Source organism: Equus quagga, chromosome 3 (genome assembly GCF_021613505.1).
Source record: "Equus quagga isolate Etosha38 chromosome 3, UCLA_HA_Equagga_1.0, whole genome shotgun sequence".
In the NCBI taxonomy this organism is placed as follows: Eukaryota; Metazoa; Chordata; class Mammalia; order Perissodactyla; family Equidae; genus Equus; species Equus quagga.
In genome coordinates this window covers 93,724,419-93,745,735 of record NC_060269.1, presented here as the reverse complement: position 1 = coordinate 93,745,735, position 21,317 = coordinate 93,724,419, and the positions used below count along the sequence as shown (strand labels likewise).

The 21,317-nt window shown below is 36.5% G+C and overlaps 1 protein-coding gene across 3 annotated transcripts in view; it reads left to right on the top strand.

Moving 5' to 3' along the window:
- BMP2K (BMP2 inducible kinase) overlaps positions 1 to 21,317 on the top strand; it is a 117,056-nt gene that overhangs the window by 34,244 nt on the left and 61,495 nt on the right. For all 3 annotated transcript variants that reach the window (XM_046656328.1, XM_046656327.1, XM_046656329.1), the window contains exons 2-3: positions 14,285 to 14,403; positions 17,559 to 17,664. In XM_046656328.1, the coding sequence (XP_046512284.1) occupies positions 14,285 to 14,403; positions 17,559 to 17,664 (225 nt within the window). The remainder of the gene's footprint in view (positions 1 to 14,284; positions 14,404 to 17,558; positions 17,665 to 21,317) is intronic.

The window sequence follows — 21,317 nt, the reverse complement described above, 5'->3', positions numbered from 1 at the left end:
ATTGTTCACTCTGCTCCAAGCTTTCTGGTCCCTTTGCTTTTCTTCAAACACATCAGCCAGGCTGCTGCCTTAGGACCTTTGCACATCCTATTTTCTCTATCTGGAATGCACTTGCACCAGTATCTGCATGGCTGATTCCCTCACTTTCCATCTTTACTCTGTCACCCCAGGCTTTCCCTACGCATCTGTATTAAACATTTCAACTGCACCTCTCCCCTCAACACAATTTTCCAGTCTACCATCCATCCCCACTTTAATTTTTTTCTCCTGAGAACAGACCATTATCTTGTATATAGTGTATATTTTACTTGTTTATCGAGTTTCAACCACTCTAGAATGTAAGCTCACAAAGAGCAAGGGGGTTTCTCTGATTTCCTTATAGTTGATTTTGTTCCTACCACCTAGAACAATGCTTGGCGCTTTATAAGCAGTTAATATTTATTGTTGAATGAATAAATGATCTCCGTGGTAAAGTAAAATTCTATTTTCAGAATTTGTATAGTCAATGCCAAGGGAAAACAATGACTCAGATTAATTGCTTTTTATTCATGGAAGATCAATGTAGCAATTGTAGTTTATCAGTTAGAACTACTTCTAGTAGAATTAGATTATTAATGTTAAGTCATTCACTCAACAAATAATGCAGGCAAGGTGGTATAGGCATTGAGGGTACTGTGATAAATGAGGTGTACACAGTCTCTGTCTTATGGAACTTGCACCCAGTTGAGAGAGGCGTTGAATAAGTATAACAAGTATAAATATTGTGATGGGTAAATTTTTAGAAGTTTCTGTTGCAGGGGTTGCAAACTCAGGTGCCTACACAGGCCGGGCAGGCAATGTAAACGAGTGAGGTGAGCCAGTGAGTGCATTGAAACAGTCGAGAGTAGAGGGGGCTGTGATGAACTGCAGAGCACTTGCCCTCTGTAAAGGGTATGGCAACTGACAGCGCTGTCTGATTGAGATAAGAACCCACTGTTTCCTTATTTCCAAGTTTTTCAAGAAAAACTGAAAAATATAGATTGTCATCTGAAATATCACAATCTTCTAAGGCACTGTGCAGTCCACATCAAGTATGGTTTTGACTTACAGGCCTCTTCTGTATCAGGAATACTGCCTATTAAGTAAGATTCTATCAAGAAGAAAACTCTGGGTGCCAGGGGGACATTGTTCTCTTGATTATCTCAATTTTCTTTTGTTCCTCCTAAATTTTAATGTTATTCCCAGATCCTCCAATTTGTAATTATATACCTAGGTTTTTCTTCTGGTGTAACTAACTGGGACAGGTGTGGATATAAAAATCATTAGAACATGAGATTTATTCACGGAGAAAAAAAGCCCTCTGGCTCCATCTTATCAGTTTTGTGTTGGACTAGCTGCTTACCTTCTTAGTATTTAGTTTATTCCTTATCTGTAGAATAGGAATCACAGTTAAATTGCCTCATGATGTGAGAACTACGTAAGATAATGTACTTAGAAGTGCTTTGTATATTGTCAGGGCTGTGTGAATGTTATGCTCTTGCTTTTTCTTTCCAACTCTCCCCGCTCCCTTTCCCTGCCCAACCAAATGTACCCCTCCTTTCATTGCCTTGTACTAGATAGCACTTACTGATACAATAACTTTGGCAAGAATTTAAGTTAGTAATCCTCTTTAGGGATATTTTCACTTTTAAAAGAAACTTCTGGAGTTATTGCCTTAACTCAAAGTAATGAAACGCTGGTGTGTCACAGACCATTGAGTAGGAGGATCTTTTCTCTGGCTCAAATCCCACAACCAAATAAGTGACTGTTCCAGTTATCTCGAGGATAGTTTTCAAATGACATTGTTTTCTTTGGCAATGGTTGAAACCAGAAGTTGCTGACAGCTTGGTATTTCCTCTATCTTGTTGATTTGCATGATGTCTGGTGATATTCACAATATAAAAAAACCACGTGTAATTTTATCCTTTCCTTCCATCTCTCTTCTTCCATTCCCTAGGAAAACAAACTTGATAGGAGTAAACAGTGCTAAAGCCTAGTCTTTCATAAACACGAAGTGCTGTGCATGTGAGGATGTTGGAGCTGTAGGTTTCCAGGATACCATAAACACTTTCTGTGGCGAGAGACTTATCGTGCCTTTGGGGAAGCTGTGAGTCTGGATAATCAGCAGCAGAGTCTTTCTTGTAAAATAATAATTCTCAGTGGTGGTGGGGTTGTTGAGTGGCAAGGGAGAGAGGAATTACCCAGGGAAAAACATCCTGTGTCTCTTGTTCTTTTTCTTTCAACTTTGTTATGAAAAGTTTCAAAATAGACAGAAAACTTGAAAGAGTAGTGCAGTGAATAACCATATGCTCAACATCTAGATTGAACTACTACTAATATTTTACCATGTTTTATTCATACATTTTTTTAGAGCACGTGGGTAATTTTGAATAAGGACTCTGCATTAGATGAATTGTTGTTCATTTTATTAGGTGGGACAGAGGTACTGTGGTTATATAGGATAATATATGCATTTTAAGAATGTGTATGTGTTTAAAGTACCTACTAAATATTAATGAGTAAAATGACAGGATACCTACTACTCACTTTCAAATAGTTCACCACCAACAAAAAACATGTTTTATGGTTTCTTCCAAACTAGAATTTAATCAAGGATTATGTATTACATTTGATTGTAATGTCTTTTTTTTTTTTTTTTTTGATGAGGAAGATTGGCCCTGAGCTCACATCTGTTGCCAGTCTTCCTGTTTTTCTTTTTCTTTTTTCCTTCCCCAAAGCCCCAGCATGTAGTTGTATATCCTAGGTGTGGGTCATTCTACTTCTTCTATGTGGGATGCCACTACAGCATGGCTTGATGAGCAGTGTGTGGGTCCACACCTGGGATCTGAACGCGTGAACCCTGGGCTGCCGAAGTGGAGTGCACAAACTTAACCACTCGGCCATGGAGCTGGCCCCTGTAATGTCTTTTAAATCCAGAATAACCCTACCCTGTCATTTTTTTTTTACTCTGCATATGGAACACTGTACCAGACCACCAGCCAGGGAGTCACTATCTTGGACTTTGTCTGATTGTATCTTTGTGTGATCATTTTCCTTATTCTAGCTTCTGTTTTCTGTAAACTGGAAGTTAGGCCTTAAGATTTATCAGGTCAGAGGTTTTTAACAAAGGTGCTGCATAGGTGATGCTGTTTGCTTCATGTCGCATCACATCAGGAAGCACTTAATGTCAATGTTAATGCCAATGTTAGTGACCCCAAGACTTCTCCCTCATAAAGGAATGTTTTTCCTTTTGATGCTTTCGCACCACGTGAATATCCTATTTCTCATCAACCTTTCATCTAGGATTTTGTCGTACATTGATAATCCTTGCTGAATCAATTTCTTAATATCATACTTCTCAGTTTTTGGCACTGATACTTTTTTCTCCCAATCCCATTGACAATCTCATCATTTTGGGGAATGAATAGTGTCCCTCCATGTGTTGGGCAAGAAGATGGATTGATAACTGTGGTTACAGGAAACATTTAATGGTATCTAATTTTGTATAACTTATTCCAAGTTGGATTTTCAGTTCTTTGGAAAGAAAGTACTGATTAGGAGCTGAGATAACGTTTTATGCTTGACAAAATTAATTTTTTGTAGTGACTAGGAAACTTTTACTTGTAGTCAGGTCAAAGAAATTAGTGTATGTTACTTTTAACAATACATTTTTTTATATATAATTAATAATGTAATCTATTTTTTTTTTTAAAGATTTTTATTTCATTCCTTTTTCTCCCCAAAGCCCCCGGGTACATAGTTGTATATTCTTCGTTGTGGGTCCTTCTAGTTGTGGCATGTGGGACGCTGCCTCAGCATGGTTTGATGAGTAATGCCATGTCCGTGCCCAGGATTCGAACCAACGAAACACTGGGCCGCCTGCAGTGGAGCGCTCGAACTTAACCACTCGGCCACGGGGCCAGCCCCTTAACAATGCATTTTAAAAATACCTTTTCTTTTCTTTTCAGAGCATTTTGGTTAATTCGAAAGTGATTGAACAGTTATGTTCTAAACACATTGATTATTCATTGTGCATTTACTATTGTGTGAGACCCTCATCAAGTTGCTTAACACCTAGTGGAAGACAGATTGATAAGCAGATAAGATCAAGTATGCTGTATGGTATGGACAGGAAGCTTTTTTGAGAGTTTTAAAGAAGTGCTATGCAACCTGTAAGGAAGTCTGATTGTATGAACAAATAAATATGTATTAAGCGCTCAATTCAGTATTGCGTGTCTCCAAAATATCTGGTACTGACTTCCAGATTCTTGGATCATTGCAAATCCATTTTGCAATGCAAGTAGTTGCATTCCAACGATTCTCCAACAGCAAAAACCGGGGGGCCAACAATTCAGTTCAGTTCAGACACTACCCAGAGTAAGTACAGATCCCACAAGTTAAAGAGCTCAGTCCCACAAGATTGCCCCCATTTCAGATGCCAGGGGGCCATCAACACTTCTGATGAACTGGCTTGACTGCAGATTTGGGGGTTTCCATGACCCCTCTTCAGATTTGATAATTTGCTGCAGTGACTCACGGAACTTAGGGAAGTCCTATACTTATGATTGCCATTTTATTTTAAAGGATATAAATGACAATCCAGATGAACAGGTATGTACAGCAAGATCTGGAAGGGTCTCTAGCACAGGAGCTTCTGTCCCCAAGGAGTCAGCGTGCACCACTCTCTCAGTATGTCACTATGTTCACGAAATGGAAGCTCTCTGAACCTTGTTCTTCACAGTTTTTATTGTGGCTGCTTTACATAGGCATGATTGATTAAATCACTGGCCACGTGATTAAACTCAATCTCTAACCCTTCTTTTCTCTTCAGAGTTTGAGAGGTTGGGTGGGAGTGAGGCTGCTAACTAAGTTCCAACCCTCTAATCATGTAATTGATTTTTCTGGGACCAGCTTCCATCCTGAAGCTATCTGGGGGCCCCACCCCTAATCCCCTCTTGAGCATAACAAAGATGCATCTATCAGGGAATTCCAGCGGTTTCTGAAGCTCTGCGCAGGGAACTGGGGCAAAGACCAGATATATAGTTTTTCTTATATCATGTAGCGTCAGAGTAATGCTTTTAATAAACATAATCGACTTATGGGACATTTTACCCTAAAATGAATGGGGAGGGATTCATTTAGACATCATTTGAGTGGCTTTAGTGGATTGCTTTCCATTACACACAGACTTCAAGAAACCAAACGTAGAGGTGGTGTATAGTGTTAAAAAAAAACAAAAAAAAGATTATTTTAGCCTCTGTTTAACTGCCTCAAATTTCCAAGTCGTTAAAATGAAGTATTATTTTATAAAGCTGATTTTGGCTTTGAATTATGTATGACATTTTATTTATATTTGGATTTACAAATGATTTGGGACACATTTATGCAGGTAAATATAGTCTCTTTGAACATTACTGTATTTATACGATATTTATCAAGCCATGTGTTTATTTCCATTCTTTGTATTATTTAAAATGTGTAGTCTAAATCTAACCCTGTAAGATGGAGTAGTAGTAATAACAGCAGCATAATAGTAACTAGAATAGTAGTAATTATAATGGCTAGTTTTTATTAATGGGCTATATTAGGTACTTTACATACGTAATCTCATTCACTTTTTAGAATAGTCCTATGAGACCTTATACTGTCTGCCAAGTGTACAAGGAACCCGGGGCTCCAAAGTTAACTTGTTTATACAACTAGTAATGCTGGAGTTAGTGTTTTATTCCATATCTGACTCCATAAGCCTTCTCTCCCCTTGCTCTTGCTATGCTGGGTTCCAAGAAAAAAATTAGTGGAGCATTTCGCCATCATGGATTGATTGATTGATTCATTCAGTAAATAGTAATTGTGTTCCTACTGACTTACTGGACATTACTCTGCCTTCCACGTTTACCTAGCAGTGCTTACTCTTTCAAAACCTCCAACCCTCATAATGTCCATTATTCACATAAAGGACCAAATCCTATCGTTTCATTTCTTTTGTTGGTCTCTTCTTTAAAACGATGACTTTGGAATGCTCAGCCTTGCTCACTATATAATATTTAAGTTTTTTTGGTCATCTAATAGTAAGGTGTGGATTCCAGCATATCTTGTGGACATTTGTACTATTATTTACTGGCATTATTCTTAATGTTATTTTACAGTTATCTTACAATGATTATTTTATATGATGACTTTGGAAATGGAAAAACATTGAAGCAAGTGTAACAGTTTCCTGGCTAATTTCAGGTAGAGAATGAAGTACTTGGTAAAATGATGCAATTGATATATCATATGCCTATTTAAAAATAGTATTAGCTTAACTGTGCTCACATATTCACCCCCTGCATTGTGAGATGACTGATAAGGATATAAGGGCTAAAGTCATCCCTAACTACAGCAAATTTGCAATCATTTTTTCTTTCTTGTACCTTTTTGGATCTTTTTATCCTGAACCTTCTGAAATTTCTTGATGATGAGCCTTGATATAGATCTCTTTTTGTTCCTTGTGCTTGGTATTTGCTGGGTGAGCCCTTTACTTATGGAAACTCATGTACTTCAAGTTTGGGCTTGTGTGTATGTGTTATATCTTTGGTATATTTTTCTCCTTCATTTTCTCTTTCTGGAACTTGTATTATTGTGATATTGGATCTGCTGGACCGGTCCTTTTATGTTCCTATCTTTTCTCTCCTACACCTCTGGAAAATTTTCTTAATTTTATCTTCTAGCTTCTATGTTGAAGTTTTTACTTTTGATATCTTAGTTTTAATTTGCCGAAGTCTTTTCTCATTCTCTGAATATCCCTTTTGTAGGACCCTGCTCTTATTTCATGACTACAATATTTTTCCTCAACTCTGAAGATATTGATAGGTTCTTTGGCTCCTGGCATCTCTTCAAAGTTCCTTTTTTCCTGTTTGCTTGTTTTTCATCTCTTGTTCATGTTAGAGGCTTTCTGTGAATGACTGATCAACCTTTGATGTCTGTTTTTTAAAGAGTGAGGCTCTGAAGTGATGATTGGAAGGGCTGTTTGCAAATGGGGAGGGTTTCTTGATTCAGGGCTTCACTTTAGTGTGATGAGTCAGAAAGCCACTTTTTTATTGTGTGCTCTCAGATTTCAGTATCTATATATTTGCTTTCATCCAATTTCCCAGAAGAGAAATTCTCTAATCTCCTGTTATGATTAGGATGTGCTGTATGTCTGGTTCTTGAGGCTGAACAGTGGTCTTGGATTGAGGTGGAAGAGTCCTTTTTCAGTATTAGACTTTTACTTCATCCTTATGTTTCAGGAGTACGCCCTCCCCTCCCCTGTCTTCATGCCTCCACATGGTGCCTGGTGTCCCAGATTATTTAAAAACAAACTTTATCAGTATAAAGTAATTGGAGGATTCCCTGGGTGGATGGCTCTTGAGATTGGATGGAGGGTTGTGCATTATGATTTATCTCAGGCTGACTACAATGTAAAACTAATGTCCTAATCCAGGTCCTTGGCTTCTTGTCCACTTAACCTGGTGGACTACTTAGCCCTGCTCTAAGGATTATTTTTTATTGATGAATTTCTACTCTTTTGGATACTTTTAGTTGGTAAAATCATATTAATGCCAGAGGAAGTACAGGGAAGATGAGAAAGAAAGAAGTTGGTTTTCTTTTGTTGTTGTTGAGTTATTGATAGGTTACAATCTTGTGAAATTTCAATGGTACATTAATGTTTGTCAGTCATGTTGTAGGTGCACCACTTCACCCTTTGTGCCCACCCCCCACCCCACCTTTCCCCTGGTATCCACTAAACTGTTCTTGGTCCATAGTTTTAAATTCCTCATATGAGTGGAGTCGTACACAGATTATCCTTCTCTCGCTGGCTTATTTCACTTAACATAATTCTCTCAAGGTCCATCCATGTTATTGCAAATGGAATGATTTTGTTCTGTTTTGCAGCTGAGTAGTATTCCATTGTATATATGTACCACATCTTCTTTATCCATTCGTCTGTTGATGGGCACTTAGGTTGCTTCCACGTCTTGGCTATTGTAAATAGTGCTGCAATAAACATTGGGGTGCACAGGACTTTTGGGATTGCTGACTTCAGGCTCTTTGGATAAATACCCAGTAGTGGGATGGCTGGATCGTATGGTAGTTCTATTTTTAGTTTTTTGAGGAATCTCCATACTGTTTTCCATAGTGGCTGCACCAGTTTGCATTCCCACCAGCAGTGTATGAGGGTTCCTTTTTCTCCGCAACCTCTCCAACATTTGTTGCTATTAGTTTTAGATATTTTTGTCATTCTAACAGGTGTAAGGTGATATCTTAGTGTAGTCTTGATTTGCATTTCCCTGATGATCAGCAATGATGAGCATCTTTTCATGTGCCTATTGGCCATCAGTATATCTTCTTTGGAGAAATGTCTGTTCATGTCTCCAGCCCATTTTTTGATTGGGTTGTTTGATGTTTTGTGATTGAGTTGCGAGAGTTCTTTATATATTAAGGCTATTAAGACTTTGTCAGATATATGACTTGCAAATATTTTTTCCCAGTTAGTGGGTTGTATTTTTGTTTCAATCCTGTTTTCGTTTGCCTTGAAGAAGCTCTTTAATCTGATGAAGTCCCATTTGTTTATTCTTTCTATTGTTTCCCTTCTCTGAGAAGGCATGGTGTCCGAAAAGATCCTTTTAATACTGATGTCAAAGAGTGTACTGCCTACGTTTTCTTCCAGAAGCCTTATGGTTTCAGGTCTCACCTTTAGGTCTTTAATCCATTTTGAGTTTATTTTGGTGAATGGTGAAAAAGAATGGTCAATTTTCATTCTTTTACATGTGGCTTTCCAGTTTTCCCAGCACCATTTGTTGAAAAGACTTTCTTTTCTCCATTGTATGCCCTCAGCTCCTTTGTCAAAGATAAGCTGTCCATAGATGTGTGGTTTTATTTCTGGGCTTTCAATTCTGTTCCATTGATCTGTGCACCTGTTTTTGTACCAGTACCATGCTGTTTTGATTACTGTAGCTTTGTAGTATGTTTTGAAGTCAGGGATTGTGATGCCTCCCGTTTTGTTCATTTTTCTCAGGATTGCTTTAGAAATTCGGGGTCTTTTGTTGCCCCATATGAATTTTAGGATTCTTTGTTCTAATTCTGTAAAGAATGTCATTTGGGATTCTGATTGGGATGGCGTTGAATCTGTAGATTGCTTTAGGTAGAATGGACATTTTAACTATGTTTATTCTTCCAATCCATGTACATGGAATGTCTTTCCATCTCCTTATGTCGTCATCCAATTCTCTCAGAAAGGCCTTGTAATTTTCATTATATAGGTCCTTCACTTCCTTAGTTAAATTTACCCCAAGGTATTTTATTCTTTTTGTTGTGATTGTGAATGGTATTGTATTCTTGAGTTCTTTTTCTGTTGGTTCATTACTGGAGTATAGAAATGCTACTGATTTATGCAAATTGATTTTATACCCTGCAACTTTGCTGTAGTTCTTGATTACTTCTAACAATTTTCCAATGGATTCTTTGGGGTTTTCTATATATAAGATCATGTCGTCTGCAAACAGCGAGAGTTTCACTTCTTCCCTCCCTATTTGGATTCCTTTTATTCCTTTTTCTTGCCTGATTGCTCTGGCCAGGACCTCCAGTACTATGTTAAATAAGAGTGGTGATAGAGGGCATCCTTGTCTTGTTCCTGTTTTCAGGGGGATGGGGTTCAGTTTTTGCCCATTGAGTATGATGTTGGCTATGGGTTTGTCGTATATGGCCTTTATTATGTTGAGGTAGTTTCCTTCTATGCCCATTTTGTTCAGAGTTTTTATCATAAATGGCTGTTGGATCTTGTCAAATGCCTTCTCTGCATCTATTGAGATGATCATGTGGTTTTTATTCCTCAGTTTGTTGATGTGGTGTATCACGTTGATTGATTTGCGGATGTTGAACCATCCCTGTGTCCCTGGTATGAATCGCACCTGATCCTGATGTATGATCCTTTTGATGAATTGCTGAATTCTGGTTGCCAAAATTTTGTTTAGAATTTTTGCATCTATGTTCATCAGTGATATTGGCCTGTAGTTCTCTTTTTTCGTGGTGTCCTTGTCAGGTTTTGGTATCAGCATGATGTTGGCCTCATAGAATGTGTTAGGAAGTGTTCCATCTTCCCTAATTTTTTGGAATAGCTTGAAAAGGATAGGTATTAAATCCTCTCTGAAAGTTTGGTAGAATTCCCCAGGAAAGCCATCTGGTCCTGGGGTTTTATTCTTTGGGATGTTTTTGATTGCTGTTTCAATCTCTTTCCTTGTGATTGGTCTGTTCAAATTGCCTGCCTCTTCTTGAGTGAGCTTTGGGAGATTGTAGGAGTCCAGGAATTTATCCATTTCCTCTAGGGTATCCATTCTGTTGGCATATAGTTTTTTGTAGTATTCTCTTATAATCTGTTGTATTTCTGCAGAGTCTGTTGTTATTTCTCCTCGCTCACTTCTGATTTTGTGTATTTGAGCTTTCTCCCTTTTTTTCTTTGTAAGTCTGGCTAGTGGTTTGTCAATTTTATTTATCTTCTCAAAAAACCAGCACTTTGTCTCATTGATCCTTTCTACTGCCTTTTTCGTTTCAATAGTATTTATTTCTGCTCTGATTTTTATTATTTCTCTCCTTCTGCTGACTTTGGGCTTCATTTGTTCTCTTTTCTCTAGTTCAGTTAGGTGTGCTTTAAGGTTGCTTATTTGGGATTTTTCTTGTTTGTTAAGATGTGCCTGTGTTGCGATGAATTTTCCTCTTAATACAGCTTTTGCTGTATCCCATATGAGTTGGTATGGCATGCTATCATTTTCGTTGTTTCCAGGTATTTTTTTATTTCTTCTTTAATTTCTTCAATGATCCATTGCTTGTTCAGTAGTGTGTTGTTTAGTCTCCACATCTTTGTGCCTTTCTCAGCTTTTTTCTTGTAATGAATTTCTAGCCTTATAGCACTATGATCGGAGAAGATGCTTGTTATTATTTCAATTTTTTTAAATTTCTAGAGGCTTGTTTCCCAACATATGGTCTATCCTAGAGAATGTTCCATGTGCACTTGAGAAGAATGTGTATTCAGCTCCTTCAGGGTGGAGTGATCTATATATGTCTATTAAGTCCAATTGTTTTAGTTTTTCATTTAGCTCCACTATTTCCTTGTTGATTTTCTGTCTGGATAATCTGTCCATTGATGTGAAGAAGTTGGTTTTTTAAGTTTTTGTTCATGACATGTTATCTTTCTAAACAAATTCGAGCGGAGTTACAAATATATATACCATGAATAAATTAAAAATAAGTCAAAATGGAAAAATAATGGCTTAATAGGAGGAATAAATAATGATTTATCAGGAGGAGAACTGAATCTGTAGAAATACGTGTCGTATGTTCATATGCAGTTACTAAAGGCACCTGGCATCTCTGGAGCAGTGCCTTCCAAGATGCTGCTCAGTCAGGTGTGAGCTACATGGTCATTATTTTAATACTACTAACTGAAGTAACTTTAGGTTGGTTTAAAGCCACTCCTTCATTTAAATATGATTACTTTTTGTGGAGGGGCCAGAAAAGAGGTGAGGCTTGTTAGACAACACATGGAATTGTTTCACATGTGAACTGCATGTCCTGCCTATGTTGTATGATTTAAAGATAACAAATGATATCCATAATTTCCCTTTTCATGTTAACTTTCATAAATACACATTTATTTCCCATTTTACTCTGTCAGACCATTACCTGTCACTAATTCTTTTGTTTTTATGAGATTTTGAGAACATTTGGAATGCTTTGTAGTACCCTCTTAGTCCCATATTTGTAATTATACATTTAGCATTAATTTAACAACTGTGCCTTGAATTGAACTATATATCGAATTGGACATAGAAATAAATAATGTATAATTTGTGGTTACTTTCTGTAATTTTTTGATTTGTATATGAAATGAGCTGAGAATTGAAGTGCATGATAATATAGTCAAAACTCTGGGTACAGGTGACTGAGGGGGTGATGAACATGAATTGGGTCATGAAATACTTCTATGAAGAAATGTGTGGGTTGAAGAATTTGGTAGATATGGACTGGTGGCCAGCAGATCGATGATACTCCTCTCTTGAATTACTGTAATGTCTTAACTAGCTACCTCCCATTAAATGCATTCTTCAAATAGAGATAATATTACCTAGTCTAATACTTAATCAGAAAGTTCTGGAAAATATAGTGTTTAGAGAAATGTAAAAAAATTATTCCATTTCATTCTCAAAGCAAGCACTATTATTGACCGTTATTTGCCATGTTTAGATATAAATCATAGCTGATGAACAGATTCTCTCTCTATTTAGAAAGCTTCATGTTTGCCCAGATCCATGTCTAATTTAGGTTTAGTGGAATTGGCAAACTTTAACTTCTGGATCGGGGTTTTATGCAGAAAACTTAGTTAATATTACTTTGTTCTATGGGTGGTTGAGAATGGATATGTAGGATCCATGTTTCCTCCAGGAACTTTTTCTCTGGCTCAGTGGACACTTAACTAGGTTGTACATCAGAACCATCTGGGGGACACCCCCTCGTTAATAACCAATTTACATTATTATATCTTCATAAGAACATACAAAAGTAGGATAATATAATGAGTAGGGATTTTTAGCAATATATATACTAGGTCTGACTGAGACCTTCTGATTCAGACGTGGGATTCAGAACTTGGAAACTGTTGAAGGAAAACTCACACACACTCACCAGCTCACCAGGCAGTTCTGATGCATAGCTGTGTCTGGGAATCATTGTTCTAGGGGAATCTCTAGATGTCTCAAAACAAATGCTATTTAAGTGATTTATCTTGACCTATACTCATACCACCTCCATATCTAGATATATTCTAACTTTTAGCTTTTTCTTAATTTTTTAAATCAAGTAAAATTTGAGTAGTTTAAGTAGCATATGAAATTAGTGTTAAGTGAACTTCTTTTAAAGAAATGTACTGCATTATTAGAGCTTTTACTTAAAGTACTTTTCCCAAATGTCATCTTGTTCTCTCCTGGTAACTGCCTTGTGAGGGGGTTGATTTGATCTCCCCTGCAGTATATACATGGAAACCCAAATCTACAAGGTGGGAGCTGGGCAGCTTCTTGTAACTGCAGTTGGTGGATGTGGCGACTCTGGAATGAACCTGTACTGATTCTGGCGTGTGCTAGGAGCTCTTCCCCCTGCTGTTGCTTTGCCTGCTTTGCATGGAACTGGAGTGCAAGTGCCTAATCATTGCTCAGGATGCTGCTTTATAAGGGCTATCTAATTGATAAAAGTGACACACCAGTTTTTGTTTTAAACTGTAATTAAACTACAAAATATCCTATGCCAAGATGAGTTTTGAAAAAATCTCAGGTGGAAATATTTGTTTAGATGTGACAGAAGTAATTATTCTCTAGAATACCTAACTGTGTGTTTCAGTTACTGAGCTTTCTCAGGTGAATTAACAGACTGTCCAAATAAGTGTGGCATAAATAATGGGGACATTTATCATCTCACATCTCACAAGAGTTCTGGAAGGAGGTGGTTCCAGGGTTCTCTAATTCATAGCCTAACTCTCAGTGTTCTGGGTCTTTTTCTCTCCAGTTCCTTTTTTCATCATGGCCACAGATGGCTGCCATAGATCTAAACATCATATTCTTGTATAACAGAATCCAAAAGCTGGAAGGAATAGCAGGGCTTTCTTCACAAGTCTCTTTTTTTCTGAGTGGAAGATCTTTCCCTGCTTCCCCCAGCAGACTTTCCCTTATATCCCATTAGTCAAAATTAGTTACACATCCAATCCTAAATCAGTTACTGACAAGAGGAAGTGAGATTCCCATTATTACCTTAGAGCCATGTTGGTTCATCCCCAAGAACTGGAGGAGGGATCCTGTTGATATCTCATTTAAATAGCATCAGTATTTTGTCATCACAGAGAGGGGGAGGCTGATGGGTAGACAATTACTAGTATATGCCAAACTGTAGTAATATAGTTATGTTCTCACATTTTCTACACACTATATAAGAGCTATTCCCCTGCAAAATGATTTTTAGTATTTTAACGTTTAAAAGGAAAGCACGTTCATTTGAGAAGGATGTGCTCCTCTAGGTGCTCCCTCATGATTGGCCTTGGAAGCCAATGCTTTAGCTGTTAATCTGATGTGTTAGTTACTTACTGTTCTTATTTTTGTCTTGGGTACAGTCACTTTATTTCCCTCTGAGATTAAGCTCCTCAGTGATATTACATGATTTTGGAAGTAGTTGCTGATTCTTTTTAATTAACTGGTACTTGTTCTTCTAGGTGGATTCTCCACGGTTTTCCTGGTGCGGACACATGGTGGAGTTCGCCATGCACTGAAGCGAATGTATGTCAATAACATGCCAGACCTCAACATTTGTAAAAGGGAAATTACAATTATGGTGAGTGAGAGTAATTCCATTTTAAAGATTTGGTGTATCTTTTGGTTTTGCACCATAATATTAACCAGCTTTTTGGCAAGTTACTTATTGGTTTATGCACATCTAGAAAATCTTTGAAGATCATTAAATTAACTTGGGAAATTATCTGGGAATTTGCAGTACATTCCTTATAGCCATTCTTAGGGCTAAATACAGCCAATCCTCCCTCTCTTCTTTCTTCTCCTCCCTACTGTAGTTCAATGGGCAAACTACTCTGCTTTCTTTTTTCCTTTTTTAAATACATTTTGATTATAGAATATTTTGAGGATAGGAAAATTTAGAGAAATATATAATGAGCACCACTTTACCCACTACCCAGCTAAGAAGTAAGACCTTACAGATACAGATGAAGGCTTCTGTGTATTCTTCCCCAACCATATCCCTACGTTGTTTTCCTCATCCAGAAAGAAACCACTGTCCTGAATTTGGTGTTTACCATTCCCATAGGTATTTAATACATTCACTGTATATGTTTGTATTGACAAACAATAATTAGTTTTGCTTTTCATTTTTAGAATCATTCTGTGAAGTTATTTTTTTGGTGTACTCTCCAGTATATGGTAAGGTATCCTTCAGCAAGGGAAAAATTCTTTTTAAATTTTAGGAAAAGTGAAAAATATTTTAATAGGCCATTAAAGAAAATTTTAGTAACTCAGTTAACTAGACTAAACAGTTAAAAACAATTACAAAATAAAGTTTTCATTTTTTTCAAGGATCCCTTATGCTCAGTGCTCTGGATGGCTTGTTGTTGTCCCCCTCCTCCCCTCGTTTGCCCTCTTTCTCCTCCCTTCTCTTCTCTTCCTCTTCATCATCTACTGTTTATCAAGTGCTAATATATGTATTTAAAATGTTTGTTTTATTGATGTGAAATTCACTTAATATAAAATGAACCATTTTCAAGTGAAAAATTTAGTGGCATTTAGTATATTCACAGTGTTGTGCAACCACCACCTCTGTCAGTTCTAAAACCTTTCGTCGCTCCAGAAGAAGCTCCCCGGCCCATTAAGCAGTTGCTCTCCGCGCCCGCCTTGTTCCAGCCCCTGGCGACCACCTATCTGCATTTTGTCTCTATGGATTTACCTGTTCTGGATATTTCATATAAATAGAGTCATGCAATATTTGACCTTTTGTGTCTAACTTCTTTCACTTAGCATGTTTCAAGGTTCATTGACATTATAAAATGTATCAGTACTTGATTTCTTTTTTTTAAAGTGTTTTTTTTTTGTTTTTTTTTTTTTTGAGGAAGATTAGCCCTGAGCTAACTACTGCCAGTGCTCCTCTGTTTTGCTGAGGAAGCCTGGCCCTGAGCTAACATCCGTGGCCATCTTCCTCTGCTTTATACGTGGGATGCCTACCATAGCATGGTGTGCCAAGCGGTGCCATGTCCACACCCGGGATCCAAACTGGCGAACCCCGGGCCGCTGAGAAGCAGAACGTGCGAACTTAACTGCTGCGCCACTGGGCCGGCCCCAGTACTTAATTTCTTTTTGTGGTGGAATAATATTCCATTGTGTGTGTGTATCAATCACAACTTGTTTATCTGTTCCTCTGCTGATGGACTTTTTAAAAAAACCGTTGAGGGACATTTGGGCTGTTTCTACCTTTTGGCTATTGTGAATAGTGCTGCTATGAACATGTGTGTATACTTTGTTTAGTACTTGTTTTCGGTTCTTTTGGGTGTATATCTAGGAATGGAATTCCTGGATTATATAGTAATTCTGTATTTAACTTTTTTATGAACCACTAAACTGTTTTCCATAGCAGCTAAACCATTTTCTGTTCACACCAGCAATGCATGAGAGTTCCAGTTTTTCTACGTCCTTGTAGACACTTGTTATTGTCAGTCCTACTTATCTAACTGCTAAGAGGGGGATTCCTTATTTTGTATCAACATCTTTATCAACACACATTTTGAACCCTTTTGTTTGAAGATAGGCGCATTTACACAATCTGACTTACGTGAATTCTGCTTTTTTTGGTCCCTATTTCATAGCTAGACTAGAGTTGATTAGGCTTTGAGACTTGCTTTTTTTAAGGTAAGGCTATTAGCCAAAAAGGTGAAAAGATTTGTCCTTAGATAATGGGGGATCTTAGACTAAGTTCTCTAACTAACTTGAGCCCGGGTGTGGTACTCTTGTGCCATAATTCTTCCTTTCAATAGAATTTGTACAATTTGAGGCATATAAAATAAAGTCATCAACAGCAGCAACAGTCAAATACTATGCTTTTGAACAAGATATTTTAGGGAGATGAACTCTTGGGAGCAGTGGTCTTCCAACTTTTTTTGATGACCCGTCTCCCATTATGTATGTCTATTTTTGAATTATTCACATGTTCAGCTGCCATTAGCCAACATCTCAAGTTATATTACACAGTTAAAACTAGGTTTATCATTAACAACAGTGGATGTAAATTCATTTTAAATAGTATTCTTGATAATTATTTTTTAATTTCCAGACAGACCTAATTAGATCATTATTATTTTTAACCTCATTATATACTGATGATTATCTTGTACTAGGAGCAAAAGTGTCAGATTTGCCAATTATTTCTCATTTCCTTGTACTTGTATTATTAGGATTATCTTTACTCTATGGTTTCTTTACAGAAATCTTTTGTAGCCGCTTGTTCATTTTTTAGGTTATTTACTTAAAAGTACATCCATTCATAAATCCACTTAACTAGGTACACATAAATTGCAATATGTTGCAGGCAGGCAAAACAAACAAATGAGAGTATAATTGTTCATAAATATTAGAGCTAATTTAGTTTCTTTTTGTGGATAAAAATAAATGTAAGTAAAAGTTCTGATATTTTATTCTTGAGTCCCAAAGGACTGTCTTGTACATTCACTTTTGGAGACTCTTGCTTTTGAGTGAAGCATCTCTTTCTTCCTGATTGAATTTAAAAATAGTATTCAGTGATGGTCAATGTAAGTAAATTTTCCGTTGAAACTGTAGTAACCTTTTTGAAATATGTGAAATTCCATACTTAGGCCTAATTCTTACTTTTTGAAATTCTTTAAATATATTAATTTAGACTTCAAAACCATTGCTAACAATAGAGCTTTAAAATGTATGTTTTCCAATTTTTAAAATGTTGTTTCTTTTTTACAGAAAGAGCTGTCTGGTCACAAAAATATCGTGGGTTATTTGGACTGTGCTGTTAATTCAATCAGTGATAATGTATGGGAAGTGCTTATCTTAATGGAATATTGTCGAGGTAAGTAGTTTTTGCCTTTATTTTATACTAAAAAGAAATTGCCCTTAAAATGGGTTACTAGGTGTCTTGGTTTCTATCAGGGCAACTGTCACCTAATTCTGGACACATTGCAATCTCAGCTTTAATTATCTAATTAAGGAATGCAGTTAAAAAATATTTAAAACCTGGTCATGGTTGCTGCAGTGATAATATGAGCATGTAAATGGACAATTAGAAGAATGCTGTTGGGCTTAAAGCGGGTAATCTCTGCAGGTAGAGAGCAGTTACACTTCTTGCACCCTTACATTTCTTTTATAATCCAACCCAGAAGAGCTTAATGTTTCCATATTAGGGTTGTAAGATTTTTTCCCAGCACTCTACCATGTTATCTTTCAGCATATTAAATGTAATAAATTTAGAGGATGCCTTTTGAGCTATAATTTTTATAAACTCATATTATGTGGTCTTTTGGAGTTCTTTTGTAAATATCCGAAGCTAGAAAACCACATTTTATTTGGACTTAATGTCGTGTTTTCAAAGAAATATTTACTTGTAAAGTATGCTTTCAGAATAATATAATTTTTAAAACATCCTGAATTTTTTTTTCTTTAATGTGTGTGAAGGGGGTAATTAATCCATTTCCTGCAAACTTGCTTTTTCTTTTTTATCAGACTGCATCTGACAGTTTGGGTTCTAGGGAGCCCTGGTTTATATTTAGATTTTTTAGAGACAGTTATGATTGTTAATTGTGATACCAGGAACTCTTGTCATTTCCTGAAGATTGGAGGAGGAGGAGTGGGGTAGTGGTGATGGAGAAAATATGGTCTCATTTATTCCAGTCTTGTAAGGAAGGAAGGACAGAGGAAGATGAAGTGAGTGAATATTATCACATGTATTGTGATATGTTTATTTCCAAATATAATATAAGAAAATTAGATGTTTTCCTGATTATTTTCTTTTGTTTGTATCTCATCTTCTCTACTGTAAAGCATTGTGATCTTTTTAAGGAGAAGATACTGATTTTCTCTACCCCACTTTCCTGAATTCTAGCATTTATGATGCTAATTATTAACTGGATTAGAGTTGACCAATAGCCCTTGGTTACGTGTAACTTCTTAGAAATAATTGAATCGGGCATAATCATAACCCTGGATGAGTTTAATTAACTATCATCCAGAAGACATTTTAAAAGGGGAACAAAATGAACTTCAACTTTTAGGGGACTAATTTTATTTTAAAGTAAAAGTATGACCTGAGCTATGTTTTGAGGAAGGCATTCTTTTGTTTTTTAAAAATTTTTTGGAAATCTTATCTAGTTGAATCAACAAGCTTTTACACGAAATTTTAATTTTTATCAACGTAATTCGTGGATATATTTTAAAACGTCAAGTAGTTAAGCTGTGGCTAAATCTGTATCCTTCTGGCCCTTCCCTCTCCGCAGAGGCATTCACTTTAAAATCCTGGAGATGTTTCTTTTCATATTTATTTCCGCATTTCTACACTGCATTATGTAGGAGAATCTGTAGTTTTAGTGAGAGATTTAGAGTATGAAAGAGAAGGGACTAGAAAAGCAGGGATTTTCTGTGATTCTGGGCATGAGGAGGCTCTTGAAAGAAAGTTTGCTGGTGCTATTTCTGATTTTATGTTGTAGATAATATCTCCAAGAAAAGATGAGCATTTTACTGTCAGTGTGGCATATTCTCAGTTTTTGGATTAAATCAACAATCAGTGTTTAAATTATTTTATTTTCCATTTAACTGTGACATGTAATAGTCTGTAATTGCGTTCTTTCTTATCCTTCTTTTTATTTTTCCTGGAGTTAATAATTACCCCACTTTTCATTGGCCTAATTTCCTTCATATGTGTTAGTACTTTAGCCCCACATTCCCCAATGGAAGTGTAAATCTTTGTGTAGTATGTTTAAACATTTTAATATTTGTGTCAATTTCATTTTTTCTTCCCTTAGAAAGTCTCCTTTGGGGGGACTTCAGTTCTGCTTAATTTTGAACAGCATTTAGCTGTCATTCAGGACTTCCCTTTTCCTCCCTCCTGTCTTAGCTTCCCTGCTATTCATGCCTCCCCTTGTTTTTACTCCCTCCTTTGGTAGAGCACAGTTTTTAGTAGCTTTTGGATAACAGATTTATGGAATGAAACATTTTTGAAACCTTGTGCATATAAAAATATTTCTATTCTAATCCATATTTGATTTGTTAATTTGGCTGGCTAAAGAGTTGTAGGTTAGAAATAATTTTGATCTAGAATTTGGAAGGAATTATTCCATGTTTTCCTAGTGTTGTTATTGAGAAGTCTGGTGCATTATGATTCCTCAGTTTTTTTATGTGACCTCTTTTTCATGGATGCTTTTAGAATCTTTTCTTTATCCCCAGTGTTCTAAAATTTCAAGATATGTGTGCTTTGCTGATGGGTCATTTTTGGTATCCTTTTTGGGCACTCAGTATTTATGTCTTTCATTTTCTCTGTTCTCTTTTTCTGGACTTTTCATTTTTAGGATGTTATCTTCCTAGATTGATCCTCTGATTTTATTTTTAAAAATTTTTCTTGTCTTTCTTTTTATTCTACTTGTGTTGGGAGCATTCCTTAAATATATCTTTGAGCTCTTCTATAGAATTCTGTATTTCTACCATGTTATTTGTAATTTTCAGGAACTCCTTGTTCTCTCACTGTTGTTATTCTTTGTTACAATACACCTTGCTCTTGTTTTAGATGCAAATCTTTTGTTGTCTGCAGATATTAATTACAGTTTTTAAAGGCTTTTTTTCAATTTCTTGTGTTTTTGTTTTTTTCTGAATTCTTTCGTATTTTTTATTGTGCGTTTTCTTTTAGGTTGGAAGTTTTCTTCAGATGTTTCACCAGCTAAGCTTACTGCATGTATTGCAGATCAGAATGCACCCTCTCAGTAGGCAATTATGTCTTAAGAGAGGGAATCCAGAGGGCCTGAATAGAGCATTCTCAATTCCTTTTCTCAGATGAATCAATTAGATAAGTTCCTTTTCCCTCCTATGGGGTAGGAGTGAGTTGGAGGGGTAGAGAATAGGGGAAACATGCTCTCTCCTTACTACCTCTATAAAAGCTAATTGTATTGTATACAATAGTTTAAAAATGAAGGTACTTTTGCAAGGGAGTCAGTGTTATGTATATAGTTCAGGTGCATTGGTTTTGATTATGTAGGGATAAAACTGTATAGAAACTAGAAGAATGTGTTGTGTAGCTGATGTACCCCACCATGGTTTCCAGTATCAAATGTTTACAGTCGTCTTTTGTCAGATGTTATATCTCTCTAGGTTCATGGTTTGGCACCACTTAATTTGCTAATATTCTGATGTATAAGTTAAAAAGAAAATTATGTGCTTTAGGTATCAGACTTCCAGAAATCAGAGTTGGTATTTTGAGTTTACTTTCATTACTTTATGAAAAGAGCTTTCATTTGTAGGAGGTGTTCTACAGAAATTCCCATGGATAATATATGTGTTAGCTTTTGCTTAATAACAAAACATCCCAAACTCAATAGCATGAAACAACGGTTGTTTATTATTGCTTGTGTATTAGTGAGCGAGCTGTTCTAGCCTGAACGTGGTGGCGTGACACTGCTTGTTTTGGCTGGGCTTGCTCACGTGCTAGTGGGTTTGCTGGGATTAGTGGGAGTGGCTCTTCTT